The sequence below is a fragment of the Falco naumanni genome, chromosome 6 (assembly GCF_017639655.2).
Source record: "Falco naumanni isolate bFalNau1 chromosome 6, bFalNau1.pat, whole genome shotgun sequence".
In the NCBI taxonomy this organism is placed as follows: domain Eukaryota; kingdom Metazoa; phylum Chordata; class Aves; order Falconiformes; family Falconidae; genus Falco; species Falco naumanni.
In genome coordinates this window covers 62,410,151-62,432,313 of record NC_054059.1, presented here as the reverse complement: position 1 = coordinate 62,432,313, position 22,163 = coordinate 62,410,151, and the positions used below count along the sequence as shown (strand labels likewise).

The window sequence follows — 22,163 nt, the reverse complement described above, 5'->3', positions numbered from 1 at the left end:
GAGAAGGATGCTCCAGTCGCCATCCTGGTCACCCAACATTACCCCTTTTCAATAGACCAGGTGGCTCCTTCCACACCCATCGATTTGGGAGGTTCCATTGTCCCCTTCTCAGGCTCCTCGCACAAGACAGAAGTGTGAAAAGCAACAGGGAGACATAGAGGAAAGGTCTCCTGCTGTTTACCTCCAGTATACCTTTTATTAGCCAAAATTCCAACAAACATAGTCAATTTGGTCATGTTGACTAGTGGGTACTCTTAGCTGAATAATTCAATTGAACTGTTTTTCAATACTAGAAGCAGCCTCAGTCTGGTACATTAGAAAATCTCATTATAAAAAAAAATTGTTATTGCTCCCCTCTGGAGACATTATAGCTGATAGATCCTTGATAATGTGTGACACTGCATGAATGTTCGCAATCACTTTGGTCACAATAACAGAAGAATACACAGCTATACATAAAAAAATACAGAAAATTGTTGGTTGCATGGAATTAAAAAAGCTTACATAAAGTATAATTTCTCTCACCATTTAAGTGATTGAGTTAAAAAGGAGAATATGTCCTTCCTCAAGTACTGTCATGTATAATCAAATATTTTTCTACTGTCCTGTGCGGCTGTCATCGCAGACCACCAGAGGGCATATAGGAGCTGCTGAAAATCTGAGGGCATTTACTGTCTGCCACAGGTAGTTTTGAGACCTAAGAACTTACAATTCTTCACGAGGACCAGAAATGAGAATATTTGTAAGTATAACCCCATAGTATAAAGACAAATACATCACACTTTTTAAATGCCATTTCTTTTTAATTAACACCCATAATTAGCATTTTCAAAATCTAAAACACACGTCTGTTTTTGTGATGCGTCATTTGGAAATGGGGCTGAAGCAAAATGAAAGAAAGAGTAATTCAGTAATGACAGACTGAAAATTTAATGAATTTTGTAAAGTTCACAGGAAAGTGCATCTGGCCAAATGAATTGCTATTTATGTTGTATTGAATAAAAGGCCAGCACGATCACTGTGTTAATCCAGTCTCAGTCGTATATCACAAGTGATAGTAGTTTGACTCCCCACTTTATTTAGTAGCAGTATTACAATTATTACTTGTGAAGCAGCTAATATTAATGCAAGAGTTGGTTCGAAGGATGTACTCTAATTTCTTAGATGAGCCTTGTATGAAGCCTTACGATTGGCAATATCCAGGTCAGGTGGTGATTTGTGTGGCAAAGCTGGAGAAAATCTCTGTGCTGATGCCACCTCTTCCTGTGATAAGCAGCTGAGATTAATGCAGTATTTGGCAAGGGGCTGTTTACTTGCACCCCACGGCTGAGTCTGGCTGTACAAGTCCTGCACCGCACACTCACAGCCCTGCAGCACGGTGCGGTTCCTCTGCCCAACAGGATGCAGTGCACATCATTCAGTGAGAACCTAGCTGAAACCCCCTCTGTGCTTAAAAGGATAGGATTGCAACTTTAGCTTCACACAGCTTCACAGCACCTGCGTTTGAAGACTACTTTTCTCCTCAGCCTGCCCTTCCCAACAGAATCACAGCTCCCCATTAGATTTCTTCATGATTTCAGTTCAACAGAAGCATTGCCCTCTCTCTGCTTCCCATCTTCATAAGATTGGGCCACGCAGAAGTAGACTTTGCCACCCCAAGGATGAGAATAAAATAATTCACTACTCCTTCCCTATTGTAGTTGGAGCCCAACCCAGTCAGCCTCACACGGGGCACCAACTGTTGCAGCACAAACAAACTAGTAGGCTGCAACAAGGCTTTACCCTCAGTCAGATTCTACTGTCCCAACTGTTTCTCCTCCCTCCAGAGGTCAGACCACCTCTCACACCATCCTCAGGGTTATTTAACCACTTAGTAGGAATAAGCTACAGCTGCACATCATCCATGTCAATCAACCCACCGCCTCTGAGGCAAGGCCACAGCTGCATGTTATCAGTGCCCATCAACCCACTGCCTGCATTCCTCTACACTTCCCCAGGGTAGAAAAACGTATGGTAACATCAGCAAAGTCCACATCTTCACCAAATGAATTGTGGAGACATTAAGGCACCATTACCACCAGTGTCCCAGCATCTATCCTGTCTGCAGTCCTCCTCCAGCACAGGCAGTGCAGCGCTGCTGGCAGAAACTGTGCCTGGTTTCCATCCCAGGATGGATGTGGGAATGTGGGAGGAGGGTGGCTTATGAGATCACCCTCACCAGCACAGAACAGGTGCAGGGGCTGATCCGAAACCATTCTCCTGCTAAGGCCATGATTCTGCCACTCCTACCAGCCTTCTGCCTTAAACAATTACCTATTTTTCCCTGTGCTGAAACCCAATCTGGCCTAGAGGAAGCCACACAATCTTTTTATAGGAGCATGGGGGAAAAATGGAAGAAAACACAAACCATTTACATTGTCAATGCAATCAGTCTCTCAGATACTATTATTCAGCAAGGGGGGAAGTAGAGAACCTCCTGCGATCATTGGCAATGACACTCAATTAAGCTGAGCACATCTAAATTATGGCTTTTAATTAAAAAGAGGCAATGTCTAAGATGGCACCAACATGTTTAAAATTTAATACATTTCACACCAGATGCTGCAGTTATCAACATAAAAATCTGTCGACAACATGTGCATTTTTAAAATGGGAAAACCTATTTTTAAAATGTCAAACACTTTAAAATTATAGCGACATATCTCGGTGGCCTATCTGGTTTGATGAGCTTTCCATTTAACCATTCACAGATGAGAAAAACCTTTCTGAACATGACTTTTTGTTTTTAATTTAAATGGTCATTTATCATCTAAACCTTACAAATTGTGAGTTTTCCCATCAAGGCAAGTTAGAAGTGAGAAGTGTCATTATAACAAAAGATAGGATTTATTTCTTTTTGGGTTGTTCTTTTTTTTTTCCTAAGAAGATCCATTTGTCTCCCTCATTAACATTAAGTCTCTTATATATTGCCTATATGAGTATGAAATCAAGCATGAAAGTAATAAAATCAGTTTATAGGTGCTTGGGTAAAAGATCTCACTTCATTTTCTACTTCTTTTCCTTTTTAGCTTTATTACATCTAAATGTTAGTCCAGAGAGAGAATTACAGTATTTTCTTAAAGACCTTAACTCTTCTAGACATTACCATCTACTCTGGAATGAAACCAAACAACAACAGAAGGTAGAGAAAACCCAACTAGTCCTACAGAGAATGGGAGTTTGGGGTCTATGCTTTCTGCAATGAAAAAATTGGAAACAGAAATTAAGGACATAATTATGTCAAAATATCAGTTTGTGACTTCTTCCTGTCAGTGTATCAGCTACCATGGAGACAGAAGCCACCCAAGACCTTTCAAAAGAATAGTTCTGAACTAGTATTCCTCAAAAATCCACTACTTCTCTGCCTCAGCTTTGAGCGTCTCATAATTCCTTCTGACGGAACAAAGAGGAGAGAGTCAGAAAAAATGCCTTTCCATAGCATCTGGTGGACTAAACAACCTTCATTCCAATCAATACTCCCCACAGTACAATCCACTTCATCATTTGCTGTGGGATGCACTAGCTTTCCTAAAAGTAGACATAAGTAATGACATTATGGACATACAATGTCTAGACCGTTATGTCTATACTATTAGGTTGGAAGCAAAAAAGCTTGCACAACACAAACAGGCACCACTCAGTCAAGCCTATTCAGTAAGCAGCAAATAATATTTAACTCTTCAGGATGAAGTAGCATGCCAAGGCTAAATTACATTCAAGTCTGGGAAACTACTAAAAGATCTAGCAGCACTGGTAAATCATGTCACTAATACTCACTGTCTACAGACTTCTTCAGAGTTTATTCTCTTTCTTTGCCTAAAAGAGCACAAATGTTTAATAAATCTGAGATGAGACATACACACATGCCTACATGCTCAGAGGACAACCCACATTTGTGCATGAAGGAGGGCTGGCTCCTATATCTGGAGCTTTGCCTCCCCATGTATTACGTTCTTCAGCACCACATCTCCCTTCCTTCAACAAACAAAACGACCATGGAAGAAATCAGCACTGATGGTTTCATATCTTGCTGTTATCAGCCATCATCAAATCTCCTGTTCCTGAATAAGCCTATTCAGAAACCTGAAAAATGTCTATGACAAGCTTTTATAATTTAATCAAATATATAGAATCATATAGAACATAGTTTCTGTCCACAATTTGTAAGGAAAAAATTAAACAGCAGAATCAAAAGATGATCTCATCCTGCCACAAATACTGGCCTAGTATTTATTTTCATTCTTTTGGATTTTGCTCTGCAGCACTTCTTGGTTTAAATAAGGTACTGCTGCTTTCCTGTCACAGAAGTAGTCAGTACACAGTGTGAAAAATTAAGAATTTGAATCTTTCCTAGAAGGCTAAATTTGGAGAATAATCAAAAGACATTGCATTTCTACCCCTAGGTGTGCAAGCACAAGATTTTTCATTGATTTTTAGTAAGGTGTCATGTATTCAAGTGCCAACATTAAGCAGATAATACAGGCCTATCTATCCTTCCATGCATAACACCATGCTGCTATCGGTCTAGCCCAGTCCTTGGATGAAATCCATTCACTGATGAAGAACATTTGAAATCATGTGAGACAGGGATAAGTTGGCATAGAGAAGGAAAGCATTTTGAAAGGTCTGTGGCTATAATGCAGTCATTGGATAAAAATGGGCAGCCACAGGGGTCAGTTCTGTCACAATCTGGGAGCAATCTGATTCCTTGGTGTTCCTTATCAGCACTTCTTGGCAAGAACAAACTTCCTTGAGGACAAACTGAAGATTATTTAATGAACTCTCCCAGAACTTGAAATATCGTATTTATTTCAAAAACTTCCCTGTATTTCACATCACAGGCAACATATATTTCTTTGTTTTGGCAAAAAAAGCTACCCTCCCATTACCACAAGACATTGCAGGTATAGACCCTTTCCCTAGGATTTGGAAAGAGAAAACAAGAATGTGCCAAAAGTTCATTAAGCTGCTTAATGCGTTTCTGTGTAATGCTCAGGAATGTGACTGACACATAAACATCCAGGCAGAAAAGGAGTCAATACAAAAGAATCTGGTGCCTCTCATTTTACTGATATGACTGCATGTGACAACTTATGGTTTATTCACAAGCATCAAGAACCTTTACTAGCATATGGAATTTTATAGGTAAAGCACATTAGGAAGTTTATGCGTATAGCCCTGTTGTCTCAGGGATAACGTTACACTCTTGACTCACACTCGTATGACAAGTTTGATAGAAAGTGTTCACAGAAAACAACCGATGGACGGTCACACTTACTAATATTGCAAATATCTATGACTTGAAAAAGATGACATGTACACATATGAGTAAGTAAAATTACTACCAAGTAAGAGTCAATAAGAGTCCCTATTTTGTAGTCTTTTGGATTAAAATAAAGGACTTAAAATAACTTTCAAAACCAATCATCATCATAAATCTAACTTTTTACTGATGTTTATAGCTAACTTTTCAAAGAAATATAACTAATTATAAAGTACAGTTTTGAAGATCTTTCTACCATTTTGTCCCTGAAAACCAATAAATATAAACCTAAGGGTGTGCTCTAGAATAAATCTCACTTTCTTAAACTGCAAATATCTGCCAATATGGTTTATTTTTTATTTTGTGTACTAATCAGAACAGTAGTGTACAACTGTGATGTATTTTTTGGCATTTTTATAATGAAAACAGTTTCTATTTAAGGTAGCTGGCATGCTGGAAGTACTAAGCATAAGAAAGTTCATTTCTGTTCTGAGCATATTAATAAACAAAGCCTATAAAATAAATGGAAGAAAAAACTCAAATTACTCTTGCCAAGTTTCCTTTATATATCCTGAGAAAGAAATATTATTATGAACTTAATTTCATTTTCATGCTCACAGTTTATTGTTCTCAAAAATGGAAGAGTCCAGATTACCTGAGAAATTTTTAAAACATTGTTTAAGATTAAAAACTAGAAGTTACCTGAGAGTGAGTATTCGCCTTTTAGACTTTCACTTTCTCGGATTAGAAAGGCTCCTGCCTGGTTGCCAGGGTATAACAGTTGTTTCTCAGCATCTGCTCGTTTGATTGGGCCAAAAAACCATCTGAACAAATAAAAAAACATTAATTTTACCAGTCAATGAAACATACCAGAAAGACAATTTAGCTTTTATAAATATCCTGCCTATTTACTAAAAGATAATCTGTGCTATGCTAATTAAATTCCAATAGAATGAAGGGAAAGGCCAACAAGATCTGCACAATGAATTTATTGCTAAAAATATTTACATATTTGAGTGAAATCTGGATTTTACTGCTGATGAAAAGTCCTACTGATTTCAAGGGAACGAGAATTCAGAAGTGACAGACTGGACTTATTCCAGGAAAAAAGAAATTTTGCCAAGGCTGCTGTGGCAGAAATTCATGCCAAGTCCATTGACATCACTTGAACTATGTAGAGGTGCAGGTGTGTTAACACCCTGAGAACTTAAAAGTCAAAGATCCCCAAAACTGCAGAAGGGCTCTCAGGTTCCAAGATGTAAACCACCCTGCAGCCTTCCCCATTCCACTGCCATGTCACCATGTCATATGAGTTACTGGCACTGCTGCTAGATAAACAAAACCAGTATTTTCCCCAAGTCACTGCAAACATCTCAATAGCCAGGTTCTGTGAAAATCTGCACCTATGTATGCCTTTTAAAACATATCTTTCCTCCCTCACTAAACCCTGTAGTTTACAGGGACTTGGCCAAGCAATAGCTTTAGTTTGCTCCTCTGAAGGTACTATTTAGTTCTTTTGTTGCTTTGTGCTGAGTGCAAATTAAATGGAAATAAAACTGAAATGAGTCAGCATTTTCAACTGGGGCGGCATTCATCTTCCATCCAACAAACACAGAAAGCTTTTTCCAAGATTAGCTCCACCCCTTATTTGAAGTAAATGGTGATAAATAATTAGATGCCATACACTCATAGGAGAACTCCTTTTACACTAATCGTAACTAAACCTATTATGCAAACGTTTAAGATAAATCAATGTATCGCACCACACGTAAGTTGCCTGTTCAGTTAACTATTTGATTTATCAATGACTAGTGAAAAGTACAGGAGGAGTCATCAACAAACTACTTTAGTATCTGTAAGGCTTGTAATCATCAAGAGGAATGGAGGAAATAAATGAGAACATTACGTGACACCTTTGCTGAGCAAGTATGAGGAATGAAAAAGGGTTTTGTATGAATAAAGAGGAAATAAAAAGAGGCAAATACAGATGGTGCTAACCCATACTGAAAAACCCATGCTTTGTTAAAAGAAGAAAATGACATCCAGATATTCTGGACTGCATTCCTGTCCTCTGACTTAAAGATGATTTCTATAAAATAGGCCTTGATACATATTTGGCAAGGAAAGGAATCTCATTAGAAAGCTGGAATGTGTTAGTAATAATTTTAATTAGTTAAATGTGTTCATTCATTCAACTAATTAATTAAATTCATTAATTAGACTGTAGAAAAATAAGTAATCAGTAAATGTTCAAATCCTTGACTGAGGTTCTTGTCAAAGAAATGAGAAGACAGAGTACAAATTCAACTCCCAAAGAAAATTTGCCTGCCCTAAAAACTGCATTAGAATCTTTCTGAAATATCTAAATATATCCGTCTTGAGAATAACATCTGAAAACATCACTTAGTAATGTCCAAACTGACTGATCCTCATAAAAGCATATAAGAAAAGGTGTTTAATTTTGCGTCTCCTTTCTTCATGGGTTAAGAGGATATCAACCGTTCAAAATTATTTCATTTTGTACCAAAGCCAAAAGAGCTTTCAAGGCATTGTTAACGTTGAATTTTATGTTTAGGATAGTCAAAAGTATAGTCTTTACATGACCTAGTATTCGTACATACAATGCTAGTAACTCAGTCAAACATGCTAAAGCTGAAACCATGAGCAGTAATGCAAAGTATGCAACAAGAGGAAATTGTTGGTCTATTTGGGAAATACAATTTAAGATAATGTTACCGTGTGTATGTAGAATCATGTCTACTATATAACTATGATTTTGGGAAAAAATACATAAGTGCATATTGTATTTAGGCATATATACCTGTTCCTTTGAATTAAAAATATGTAAAATTAAAAGATTATATGTTTTATTAATTTAAAGATTATATGTTTATTTTTATTAAACTGGAAAAACAATTAAAATCAATATGAATTTACCATTAAAGGTCATATGAAGGATATGTCATATGTAGGTTCTGACTCCAGATAAACTTAGCAGTTAAAAAGATCCTGACTTACAAAATAAGGTAATTAAAGCAACAGTATTTGAGAAGGTAACTGAAGCAATTATTATGGACAGTGAAAAGTGAACACATACTGTATATTACCTCATTTGCCTGACTTTATATGATGTGATTAAAATATTTTAGAAGAATATAATGAAAATCACTTTTAATAGCAATTGAATATGGGATTCTTAGTTCAAAGTCATTGGGTTTGCAATAATAATCATAGAGTACCAAAAGCAATACTGGTTCTGAAAAAATAACCCCTTAACTTGAAAACAAAGAATTTAATTTATTTGCTTTTTTTAACAAAAGCACATCTGAATTTAAAGTACTATTTTCATTACAAATGGAAGTTCAAATTTCTTTTTTAAAGCGTGAAGGGCTTATTTTAATTTCTAGTGATTGAACTTATGCTTCAAAGGCTTAATACTTTACTTCATCCAAATGTGTGTATCTTATGGGGAAAAGTACTCTAAAGAGTAATAATGAATCAAAGCAATTGCTCACCATGACATATTGTTCCGCGAGATAGGAAGGTCAGACCAAACCAACATCCAAACCTTAGTAAATGTATTTCTGTTTTATAGCTCAAAGATAGATGAAGGTTTTGAAACAGAACACTTGGAAAAACAACTAAAACATCAAGCACTATCCATTGCACAAGTTACTTAACCAGCACTTTTTCTGACTTCATTGTGCTATAGTGGCCCTAGACAGTTCAGGAGAAGGTTGAATTTGCAATTCATACAGTTTCACTCTGCACTTCGGCTTGCAGCCAGATCACTTTGGGTCGGTTGTCAATGCAGGACCAGAAGATTACCAGGTATGGCACAAACAAGTGCATTTCAGACTTGGGCATAAGTTTCCATTTCTAGCAAGAGCTGTCTCCTTAGCACAGCAATAGTATTTTTCTGCCAGTGAGACCCAGGAACATGCCTTCTTGGCCAGCACTGTGTCCAACGCCCCAAAGCCCTTTTCAGTATAGGATAACAGATCTGCTTTTTGAGGATGGTTTCTAGCATTTTCCTCAAAATCCCTTGTTTCCACCATCATTCATAGCTCTCAGAAATCCTTTCATTAAAAACTTAAGGATACTTCCAGGTCACTTCTGGCCAACATATATAGGAGGACTCTGGGGACAAAAAAAGATGAGCATCATGTAGGTTCATAACAAACACAGTCCTTACTTGGTGCAGATGATGTCCAATACTGGAATACCAGTAAGGTTTGTTGTGGTTATTCAGACCATAGTAATCCCATCTCTACTGGCCATCAATTCCACTGGCAGGTTTTGACACAGGATCATCATCGCAGGTCATAGCAGGCTTTGTCATGGGATGTTCCCTGACTGTGACAGTATCACTGATGAGACCCATACTCCTATAATCCTTTTCTTCCATCAAAGAAAAGATGTATCTTTATAAAGCTGAATGCTGGTGGTCGTACTTGAAGGGAAATTCTTTTAAGAAACAGAGATCATGTCACCTATGCTCACTTCTGCCTGCCCATTCAAGTCCAGCTTGAATAAAAATGGATTCATGAGTTCAACAGAAATTGGTGGTGTTACCTCTTTCCATTACCACCTCTGCTCAGAAGCCCTCTGTCCTCTAAGGTGCAATGCACAGCTGATCTCTGTCTAAATGTCAAAGCCCCATCTACCTGGCTCTGCTTTGTGTCTCCCTGTGCTTTGCTACATAAAAGTCTGATAAAATAAAAATAGTTACTCCTACTTCTGCACTTTTTTTCCTTACAGCAGGAATATACATAAGGAACTTTTAAGCTGGAAAGTAAAAGAGAGGAAGAGTAACATGGGCCAGGGGTTATCACTTGTCACATAGCCACTCACAGAATCACTAAAGCGAAGAAAGATAGGGAGGCAAAGTTCTGCAATGCTATACCACTGGTAAAGCTTCCAGTGCCTAGCAACATGCCTAAAAGACAACAAAATCCCAGTGGAAAAAAAAATCCTCACAAATATACCAATTCAAAAGAGTATGTAAAAAGAGTTTTCTTCCCTCTGTTCCCTCCCATTAACACAATATCCCCTTCTGATCATAGCAGTGCAATGCACTTATTCGAGGTAGAGATCCCAACTCATCTGGAAAGTACAGGCTGCTTCTCTCCCAAAATTAGCTCTATCCAACAACCCAAATAAAAGCTTTCCCAGCCATGGTCCAGATGAAAAAGCTCCCAAGGGAAACATTTTTTTAGCATCCTACTATTCTTTGGATAGCCTTTCTACAGCCTCCGCACCCTCCCCCTTACACTGGAGGTCTATGCTTGGTCTCTCCTAAATCCCTAACATGCTAACTGCCAACTCTCATGAAAAGTGTGTGCTGAGCCTTAGACAAAGCCCCACAGGCAGGGGCCAGACAAAACACTTCTTGGGAGTCTATGGGAGACCATAGCTCTAGAGTTTGTCACCCTCCTAACTTTAAAACTAATCCAAGCCCTAACACTAATCCTAGACCTGGTTTAAGCCTCAGCCTAAAAGCTGCTTTCTGCAGCTTTGATCTTCCTTGGGCTGTCCCTCAGCAGCCACAGTCACGCTGGAACTCTAGCATTCCTCTCTTTCCTAACCCTAACTCTAGGCATGGGCTGACCTCTGCTGAAGATCCTTAGTCGTGCCAAATGAACAAGCACCGAGGCATGTGCCAAGTGCCATGGAGGAGTACCCCTCAGCACAGCCCAGACACAAAAGTCCTAAAGCGACAAACCTTTCTGCAGCCTCAACCTTCCCTGTGTGGCCACTGTGCCACACACCTCCAGCAGGAGCAATTAGTATTTTCCTTTCTCTGAACCCAGCCTCTTGCTTTTGCATTGGAGGAACAACAGCCACAGTCCACCAGCCATGATCCAGGTGAAAAATTTGTTACTGGAGAAACTTTTTGACAGCACAGTCTTTCCCAGGGCAGCTGTACAGCTGTACAACAGAAATTCTAAACTCATGATTAAGGACTCTGTGTGCATCCCCCTTTGGGGTGTGGGTAAGACCTTCATCACCAAGCCAAACACCAACTCTGAATTAACAGCTATGATCTTTGGCTTTCTTGGAAATTTCAGCAGATCCCTCACTGCTCTTTTGTTATCCATATGGAAGGTCAGCAGAGAAAATGATGTAGAAGTTCTGACTGCGTCACCCATTTCCATCAGGGTTTACCAGAGCACAGCTTCCCACTTTTATCCTCTACCTTTAATTTTATTTAATATAATTAAAGATCAAAGTCAGAATTAGCTCTACAATGTCATATCTGAAGTCACTGAATTTACTTAAGAACTAGCTGTAGCTGGTATAAGGGGGGATTATTTCAGTTTCTCATTCAAGTTGCAGGACACTGGAGGTAAAATAAGGCTAAAGGCAGAGGTCTGTGACCTACTCTGAATTTTGTGAATGTCCAACTTAAAGGGAAAATCCTGAGGGCTGAGTCACCAGTAAGCTACAGCCGCATACAGAAAACATGATCATTACAATAGGAATGAGGAGGGAGGAAAGTGGACAAAAATTGCTGAGAAGGACTACATGGCAAGGTCATTCAAAAAGCATGGAGGCATAACAGAAAAAATAGCAGGAAAGCAGTCACATGAAACTTATTTTCAGAAATAACTGAAGATGTTAAAATGGATAGCATGATCCTATCCTGGATCAGCACTCTGCAGCATGAAGGCATCTCACTTAGGTTTCGCAAGTGCTTGCAACTGGGATTTACCCTCTCATGTTAGAGTAAATCTCATGAGACCATTACATTTCAGCAGCTGGGAGGGTTTTTTTGAGATTCCTGTGGTTCCCAACCAAAAGTCTCTGTTACGGAAGAAATTACGATGACAAACAGATTAACCACCCCTCCAGAAGATTAACTGGAGTGTGTCTGTAGTACTAGGCTCTAAGGAGAAGTAAAGGTCTTTTAGACTGAGAAGAGCAAAGAATTACTGTAATTAGAGCAAAAGTCTTAGGTGAAGACAATGAAAAATAGATACTATATATATTGAAACCAAATATATCCCAGTTTCGTCTGGAATGCAGAAAGCTATTGCAATAGTTAAAAAAAGCCAAACAACAACAAACCAAACAAAAGCTTCAACAGTATATAAAGATTACATTTTAAATGCCTCAAAATCTCTAGTCATAGAAAGCTGTAACTGCAAAATCAAGAACTCCAAAGTTAAGAGATGGCAATATTAATATTGTTCTCATGGCCTCAGCCATTTTCAGGAAAATCCAGTATGATACCATCTTTAATTACATTACCACATCCAGTGCTTCCTACAGTGTTAATATGAATGCTGCTCATTGAATAGTTACCCTCTATTTTGTTTTGTCATTGCGCACTTAGAGTTATTTACTGTACATTGTTTAGTCTCTGCTCTCAATACAAGTTATAAAATTACATGAATGGCTAATTTCCTAGCAGCCTCTACTACAGCGTTCATGACTATAATATCCGAAAGCTTTATGAACTTTCATTAATTTCTTCTTGTGGCACTTCTGCTTGTAAAGTATTTTTTACAGTGGAGAAACACCACAGAAAGGGACTAAGACAATAAGACATTATTATAAGTATTTTCTACTAGTTTTGGATGTCCAGTTTGAAATGCCTAGGGCCTACCTTTCAGGGAATTTAGCATTGTGCAGTATGTGATAGTTTATTTGGACGGCAATAGCTGCTAACTTCAGTGTCACAGAAGACAAGGAGAGATGCATGGGAAGCTCAAAAGTCAGAGAAAGAGAGACAGAGAGATCCTCCAGGGTCTTATTCAATTACTTTCATCATATGACCATCCTGTGATCACTGCCTACTCAGCACATGGAGACCTGAACAGGTTTGCGTGCACCACTCTTCACTGCTGTCATCCATGCAGGACAAAGGGGGCTGCTGAGCCAGCTTTCAATCCATGCCAGGTTTGCAGTCTGCTGTGGGTAAACAGTAGTGTGGAAGCAGGGACAGAAGTTTACAAAGAGCACCACCAGCATGTCCTCCTCATGGTGAGAGGAAGGCTCCAAGCACTTGCTAGGTTTTCCCAAAATATCAAAAATATAGAATGTAGTTGTCAGATTCTTATGATTATGGTTGACTACCACATATACAATACAATTTTTTTTTTCAAATGCTTGGTTAGTTTGAAGCAAGATTTCCTTAGATTGCAAAAAATCACACACTTAATATAGCAATCTCCCCTACCAAGTATCAAGCCCTTCCTCCAAAGTACATCCGCAAAGAATTTCTTGTACTGTTCTGAGTCATATCTTTTGCTTTCAGGGAGCGAAAAAGGCAGCCTGTGCCTGGTATCAACCCTGGACAACTCAAATTCAATCAGGTAGAGCCTGGAAAAATTATAAGCAACTAAACAAGCTCTTCTGATAGAAAATATTAGGCTGCCTTAATTATAAGACTAATGAAGTAATATCTTTTCTCCAGGAGCTGACATTTCAAGAAATTAGGAAACATCACTGCAAAGATTAAAGCCTTCTAGATATAACACAGTTAAGAAACAGATGTGCTTTACAAATCATGAACTGTGTGTGTGAAGGAGAGCATGGGAGATGAGCACTGGCTGCTTCAATTTTCCCTTTATAGTCTACAGTGAACCTGATTATAGCATAGGGAAAAAAACCACAACCCAAAACAAAACAGAAAAAGCTGTAGTCAGGCTAAACCATGAAGATGAAAACTTGCAAAAGACTCCTTTTATGAGCATTTTGAAAAACACAAGCCTTCCTAGATACGGCACAGGAATCTACACAGTGAAAGGTCCAGGATTACTCTAGGTCTTGCAGACTTTCCCTGTGCAGAGGTTGGAAAAGACAAGATTGGGCTTCAGGTCCTTTGGAAACAGAGCCCTTCCTCCTTACTTCCTTCTACAGGCTCGCCTGGGATTGTTTTTAATGCTAGCTCTCACTGTCATTTATTATCAGACACTGAAAGATGCATGGGACGATGGCAAAATTTAAGGTGAAGGAATTTAAAGCTAATGATAAAAGAAGGCATAGGAGGGAGGGAGAAAATAGGACAGGAAAAATTCAGAGCAGAGAGGACCATCAAATATTATCAAGGGGATGGAGGGAGAGAAGAGAGGAAGTCAGAGCTAACAGTCAAGAGAAAATAAAGACAAGACAAAACCAAGGCTGTAACCTGCTGCTGCCTGAGCTGCTGCACCTGCTCAGCAAATGTTGGTTTCCCAGTTATCCTGCCCCTGTGGGACATGTGTGCTTGGCAGCAATTTTAGTCCTACCTGGGGAAACAATTTGGTAGAGTATCTCTTGAACCAATTTCACAGACTAACTCTTGCTGTAAGGATTGATCTCTACAGATCTTTTCCCTTTTTTAGTTCATCACAGCACTCATGTTTGTGCTTGTAGAGAGAATTTAACATTCATTTTCATCATAAATTTATTGAATAGAGGTCACCGCTAAATGTATTGGTTTAAACCTTACCCACCAAAGTACTATCAGCAACAAGTGAGTCAGATGAGTTCTTTAAAAAAATGCTTAGGCAACAACAGCCTTCTCTATCTATATAAAGAAATAGTTTGAAATCTTAATACACTGCTGAAATTACCTGACTCAGACAATACCTGAAATAAAAAATCGTTTTAAATGCACATGTATAGTGACACAGATCAGTTCTGATTACTTATTTACTATAATCAGAAACTGGTTTCCTCCAAGTGAAACTAGAAATTCAGGTTTTCAGGGATGGTTATGTAGGGCAGCACACTTAACCTTGCGCAACCATAGTGAATTTGCTTCATACGTAAAGATCTGAGTCACGTACATTGCTCAGATCCTTGTTGTTGAGTAACTTACCACAAACTAAAATGAAGACTATCTGCATGCATTGTGTGTGTGGGACCCAGAACTTCTGAGTCTTTTCACAATGATGGTGGGTGGAATAAGTCTGTTTTTCTTTCCATGAGTGAAAACATAGAACATGTGAACAGCTGTGAAAAACTAAAGGCTCATTTCTACTCTATGTAAACAGCAGAGATCTATCAAAACGACAGAGCAGCATTAGTTTATGTTATGATTGTATGTAGAAGTCTACCTATATGTTTGAAAGTGAGCCTGTAGCAACAGACCACAAGTTCTACTGAATTTTCCATATTTTGAGATCAACAGTGTGTTTTTTCTTTAAATAACCACTGCAATGTGAAATACACAGTTTTGGAAAATAACAGATCCCATTTTGCTCTTGGCTTTTGGATAACATTTTGCTAATGTTCCTGTCAACTGATTATAGCTCACTGGTTGACACTTTTCCATAAATACTAAATTTATGATAGAGTTGAGAGAGTTCTATTGGTGAGATGGCAGAATGTAAGAGGTGATAATGAAAAAGACACAGAAGCAAAAAAGAAAGGGGGGGGGGGGGGGGGGGAGAATAAGATTAAGTTCTACCTCTCCATATATTTCCTAAACAAAATATTATAGCTTAAATTGTGAAGGTACTTAATTTGAAGAAAAATCAGATTTAAAGGGTTTTTTCTTTCTGTTTTCAAATGGAGTTTCCATCAAAATCTAAGCATTATTTTCTTCTGATTTTGTTCAGAAAGGATTAAGTTATCTGAAAACAAGATACAACCAAGCAATACCCTTCATTTTGTTTCAGGCCATGTAAAATATTTTGATGTGATACAAAACTACAATGAAGGACTCTCAAGAAATGTTGCTGCTTCTTTCTTCCAGGAGACAGCTGTTTTCCCCTTCTTTCTTTCCTTATCTATTTGATCGTGAATGTGAGCGCTAGGACACAAGTGATACATTCATCCACAAAAATAGGGGATCTTTAGATAAAACAAGGGAATGTAAACCTATGTCTCTAATATATCATAGTTGCTATTTTGCTGGAACATACAACATGCATAGATGCTTACACACAGTAATTTGGAGAATTTACCACTGTTATAACAGAGGTAATCTTTTGGGGACTAAACATACATAAGCTACCACCAAAACTAGGCAGAACCTTTGCTACCATTGTTTTTTAGCAAGATGGGAAATTTGCAGGTTATTACCAGAAAAAAAGCATTTTACTTCCAGACTTCAAGGACGAGATTCACCACAAAAAAGGGGGGGTTAACTTTTCTACTCACCAAAAACCGGACTCTAACACTGAACAGTAGCTTACTCCACACAGCCCAGTGACTACAATGTAACCGCAGCAAACAGGTGAAACACCCACCCCAGCAGACTGACCTTGTGTCTACCTGAGAGCCAGAAGGAGCCCCAGTTTGCACTCTCAGGGAGCACAGCTGAAGAGAATGTAAGAGATTATTAGCTTGTGAGAAGAGGGCAGCAGATGTGTCAAAAAGGACTCTGAGCCTCTAAAGTCTGTTTTGATCTAAGAAATAGCTTTGTTTTGTGTTAGTCCATTGTTTTCCTTAAAAATAATAAGCTGTGCCCTAAAATAAGGGCCTTCCAGAGCCTTAGGGACTTTTACAGTAAGTAACTGTGTGGGATAAGGTAACATTCAACAGGGAATGAGTGTGATAAAACCCACGACAGAGGTAGGCATTTCCTCTTACAGTCTAGAGCAAATTTAGTCTTGCAAACACAAACACAAAGATTACTTGGGCATTAGTCTAAAAAATCCATGACGCTTTGCGTACAAACCTTTTTAGTAAGTCCTTCAGTGGGCCATAACTGTACTGTTGTATGAATCTGTTGTAAGGGATTATGTATAATACTACATTAATTTTTCAGTGGTTGATAATAGCAGTTGACTGTGCTGCAAACATGGAAATTAATTTGGTCTGAGTCTGCTTCAGGATGACAAACCGCCGCAACTTTGGCTACTCTTGCACTCTGTAATGACTGAAGTGACTATTTCTCCTGTAGCGCTAGCATTACAAGGCCAAGTGCCTGGCTGTAAATTAGCATAGCTCACCCAATGCTAGTCTCACTGCACAATAGGAACAAAAGATAATAAACCAGCAACCAAATCACAATCTGATGGAGTTAATTTGTGGAAATCTCCATAAATAAATCTCATCCTTTGAGCTGCCACTTCGTTATTGTGTAATTAATTTCAACATTTGCATTCATTCTCCACTATATTGGTCATCTGCGTGCTGTATTATCTAATCTGCTCTGAAGTGCTACTACATGAGAAAATAAATGATAGATGAAAGTGCTATCATATTACTTTTTCTGTGGCGTTTTAGTTATGTAAGTCCCTGCTATTTCTCCAGTTTGAGACTAAATTCAATCATCAAAGTTTGATCTCAGTAGTGGTTCTATACCTGGATAAGGACTTCATTGCTTTGAAAACTTGTTCTAAAACAGCTTGTCTTTGGAGTCAATGAAAGGCTGCCACTGGCTTTAATAGGCATAGCTTTGGGACACTGACTGTGAAATATAACCATATAATCACCTCTTTTTTTAAAAAGAACAACTTAAAATGTGTTCCTCAGATCATATTCCTGTTGCACAGTCTTCCAAATAACATTGTAATATCTTGTATCAATGCTTGTAGTACTTGTATGCATTTGTTAACACATACATGAACAAAAGTACTGCTATACTGCCATTATATACTCTAAAAGAAGCAATAACTCTGCTGTTCAAAACAACTGAGGAACAAAGTTGAAACCTTGAGGTAGCCTTAATGTTAACACGGCACAGAGAACACAACATCAATTGATTTAACATTAAGGGAAACTCAAAAGGACAAGAAAATGGTCAATCATACATTCACTTAAACCATTACAGCTTCCAAAAGCACTCAATTGATTTTCCTGAGAAAATCATTCCTGAGAAATTATTTTCTTTTGTCACAGGGAAACTCATCTCAGTACAGAATACAGAAGCCCTTGGAAACAAAAACCTTGCCTGCACAGGACACTGGTGGCAGAGCAGATCTCTCCACCCGTTTTGTGCAGAGCTGTCTTTTGAACATTCATATGGGCACATACCTCCCCAGCCTACCGCCAGCAGTCTGAGCAGACTCATGCCCTTTCTCAGGTCAATTTTCAGTGAACAACCAGGTTACTCTGTCCCCAGGGGGACTCAGAAAGGAACTGTGCAGTCTGGCACCTCCATGTGACCCTGAGCCAAAGGAAAGACAGTTTTTCACATGCAGACAAATTTCTTAACCAAACAAACCCCTAGTTTTCAAGGTAACCTCTTCAGGGTGACAGATGAGAAGGGTAAGACATTAAAGACACCTCTCATTTCCAGAAGTAAAGTGGGAGCACATTAAACTGTATCAGTGTGTATATTATGAGCCCAAGACCCACACAGATGGTTTCTTTCGTAAGAGGTCACACCACCATGTCAGAAAGGTATGTCAGAAAACTTCAAAGGATGTTTCTGCATGATTTTTTGAACATTTTAGCTCTGTAATAAGAGTAAGATCTCATTTTCTCTTTTCTTTCTTTGCAGGTATTCCAAAAACTACTAATTATCTTTCCAAGCCATTCAAGTTGTTATTTTGAAATAGCAAAAAACATCAGGTGACTTTCAATGGATAAAAATGATACTGATTCATCCATGTCAGTGGCTGGAAATATATACACACTTCTAAACATTCATAAATCAGTAGGAGTTTGGGAAAAGTATACAATAAAAGCAACATAAAGCCAAGACTCTCTCTTTTGAAGTGGAGGTAAAGGAGACGACTAAGGGAACTGAGGAGCAGCTGCCTCCTCCAGCCACTGTGGCACAGAGACCTCCTGCTCAGCTACTGGAGCTCAGCCCCGGGACACAGCATCTCTGCCCATGCTGAGGGATGTGGCTGCCGCTTTCCCGTTTGCATGTTCAACCGGTGGTGCAGCTGAGCATGTGTCTCAGAGACACACAGATGCATAGGGAAGACACAGACATGGCCGGTCACACAGACTGCCACAGACAAGGCACTGCCTTCAACAGCGCCCATGTACAGGACTCATGTAAAACACAAGCACGGTCCCCTCCTCCTCCTCTTCGGCTGGCAGAACCAGACGGTCACTAGTAACTGTGTAAACACACACACACTCTCACTCACTCTCCCTCCCTCTAATTTACAAGCACATGCACATTGCAGATCCCTCCTTCAAATAGCAGCACAGCCTGTCTCTCCATCCAACAACCCTGCCTTGATCCCAGCCCCTCACCCACACTCACCTCATGCACGGCGGTCCCCCAGGAGCTGGTTTCCAGACATTCCCCAGTGGCTGGTGCCCAAGACCCCCATCCACTCCAGCATCTGGCACTGAGACCCCACTCACTCCAGCAGCTGACACCACAGACCAGGCACACCCTAACCCTGCCTCCAGCTCCCGTTGCTGGCCCAGTACCCAGTCACACCAGTCCCCCTAGCAAGTGGCACTTAGTCCTTGCAGCACTCACACAGGAGACAGAGGGTAAGGTTACACGGAGAGAGTCACAAAAGGATTTAACAAGAAGACAGGGCAGAGTGCGGTGACCAGGCACAGGGCTCAGCCAGATTAAGTGTATTGACTGGCCCCATTTTACACATGAACAGCAACTTTGATACCCCTCTCTGTCTACCCCTTCTTTGCTCCTCCCTGACCTTTTTCCCTAAACCTTGCTTCATCACTGACATAGCCCCACAGAATCCCCTCCAACATCCTGGACCCCCAGGTTTGCATCCTTATCAGTTGCAAGGACAGAGTTTGCCTGCCATTTCTTGATAGCCCATCAATTACTGCAACTGACTGGATTTATTTCTGATTATTGTCTTTGTCAACATTAGTTGGCCAGCTTTGTTGTCTCTGTGTGTTTCTCTCCCTCCCTTTCCTTATTGGCAAGGTCCTCAGGTAATGATCCTGAAAAACAAACATTCCTACACTTGACATACCCTTATCAGCAAGTGAGACTGAGCAGGCTTGTCCTCATCATACCTCTCTTCTCACATGTCCCTCAGATTTGTCTCTGCATGTTCTTGTGTATGGCTTCTTTCACCACATACACTTAAAGGAGCAGAGACTCCTTCCACATACCCTTAACAGAAACCTCCACTAACTGAAAAGATCAGTAGTTTCAAAAGGAAGACTGAGGTTTGTGACTTCTCATCATTTCCAGAATTCATAGTACATATTCATTCCCACATGTGAGTCTCAGGTATCTTTTGCAGTGAGGTTAGAAAAAGCGTGCTGTAAAATCATTTGTGCTATAAATAGAGGGGCCAAATATATTAATTAACTAGAAATGTATCTGCTTTAGTAAGAAAAAGCTAAGGGAATATGTTTACCAACATTACTGCAGGTAAATTTATAACAAAATATTATAGGTTATAGAGCAGTCTGCACAGAAGTAATGAAAATGTCAACTAGTGCAATCCTTTATGGAACCATCACTTATTATTTAATTTACTGCTTTCTTTTTCCAGTTTTCATCAGTTAAGGTTAGTGTATCAGCACAGAAGAAATGTATGTATTTCCATTTGGTTTAAGTGATAAAGAAAAGGAATGCACTCATGATCAATATTTTGTTTGATCTTCTGAAAAGCTATTTCCAGATGAATTCTAGGCATCTGGAGAATTGAAAACTGAAAAGATGTGCTTGTAACTCAAGGGTTTTTTTACATAGTTATGAGGTACAAATCTGAATGTCAACATATAAGAAAACTCCAATGGAGAATAAGCTTCTTAACTAAAAAAACCCTAATCTCTTATTCTTAGAGTTCTAACACAAGAAGGGTCTTCAAATATGTCCTATATAATACTATTTATATAATATTTAATATTTATATAATATTTAAAAATCACTGAAAATTGTTTTTTTCCTCTTACATACATTAATAAATATGTAATAATATTTTGGGGATTTTTTAAATATCACTTAATAAATTGTGTTCTTTCTTTGCTATGTATATTTTGCATAACTTGAAAGGTATCAAAACATTACAGAAAAACACCCGAAACCCGATTAATCATATTTTCTCTACTAATCTGTTTAACAATTATAGTGCAGGTAAATTTTGTGTTGTCTAAAATAGGCTACTGGAAGTCTGAATAATTATTATAATGTTTGCACAAGGCACCTCTGCTATAACCTCACGTTAGAAGCTAATGTCTGTAAGATAAAAATAGGACATATCCTGGATTTAGCTCTGCATCTTTGGTAGGAGGTAAAATGAACTGATGGGTAAATCTGTGAGGGTAAAGTCACTGAGGTCTGCAGCCCTGGCTGACTCGAGTGCATTAGGTCAGACAGGACAGATCGCTGTGACATGTAAAGGACTGTTCCCTGAATTTCACAAGGACCTGTGCGGTGCTACCATTTCCTTTTATGCCAATTTATTTTGAGCATGGGGTTTTTTGAGTCACTCATGACTAAGCAATCACCAATCCAGAAAAAAAGCCAAACATTTGTTTAGGATTACTTCAGAGATGAAAGGGGGTTTTGGTGGGTTTGGGTTTGTTTGGTTTTTTTCTCGATAGCTTGCTCATTGCCCACAGACAGAAATAAGGAACTGTGCAGTGTCAACACCTACACTTTTGCTAAACAGACTTGACAATAGGTCCATAATTAGACGTGGCTGTGATGTACCCTCTGACACTGCTTATACAACAGTCCCAGCCTCTGGTGAAGTACAAAGGGAACAGATCAAAGAAAGTGGATGGGCCTGTGCACTTTTCATAGAAACCTTTCTGAAACAGAGTAAGGGGGTTAAAGGGGCCATTGGTTTGACCTCATAGAGTATCTCTTATGTTTTTATGACTTAATCTTTTCAGTACAGATATGATCTTACACAAAGAAAGCCCCGAAGTCCTCTATAACCAACCATGCTTTTTACATGTTACAAAATAATTCTTCACAGAGAGACCTGACCTAGTTTGTTTAAAATCAGCTCAGCTTTAGGACTTCTTAGCCTGGCTGAACTGTTGGTTACTATTTTTCAGTTCTAAACCT

At 39.0% G+C, this 22,163-nt stretch overlaps 1 protein-coding gene across 1 annotated transcript in view; it reads right to left on the bottom strand.

Annotated features, from left to right (window-relative positions):
• FRK (fyn related Src family tyrosine kinase) overlaps positions 1-22,163 on the bottom strand; it is a 53,698-nt gene that overhangs the window by 23,643 nt on the left and 7,892 nt on the right. Inside the window, exon 2 of the mRNA XM_040598305.1 lies at positions 6,005-6,126. Within this exon, the coding sequence (XP_040454239.1) occupies positions 6,005-6,126 (122 nt within the window). The remainder of the gene's footprint in view (positions 1-6,004; positions 6,127-22,163) is intronic.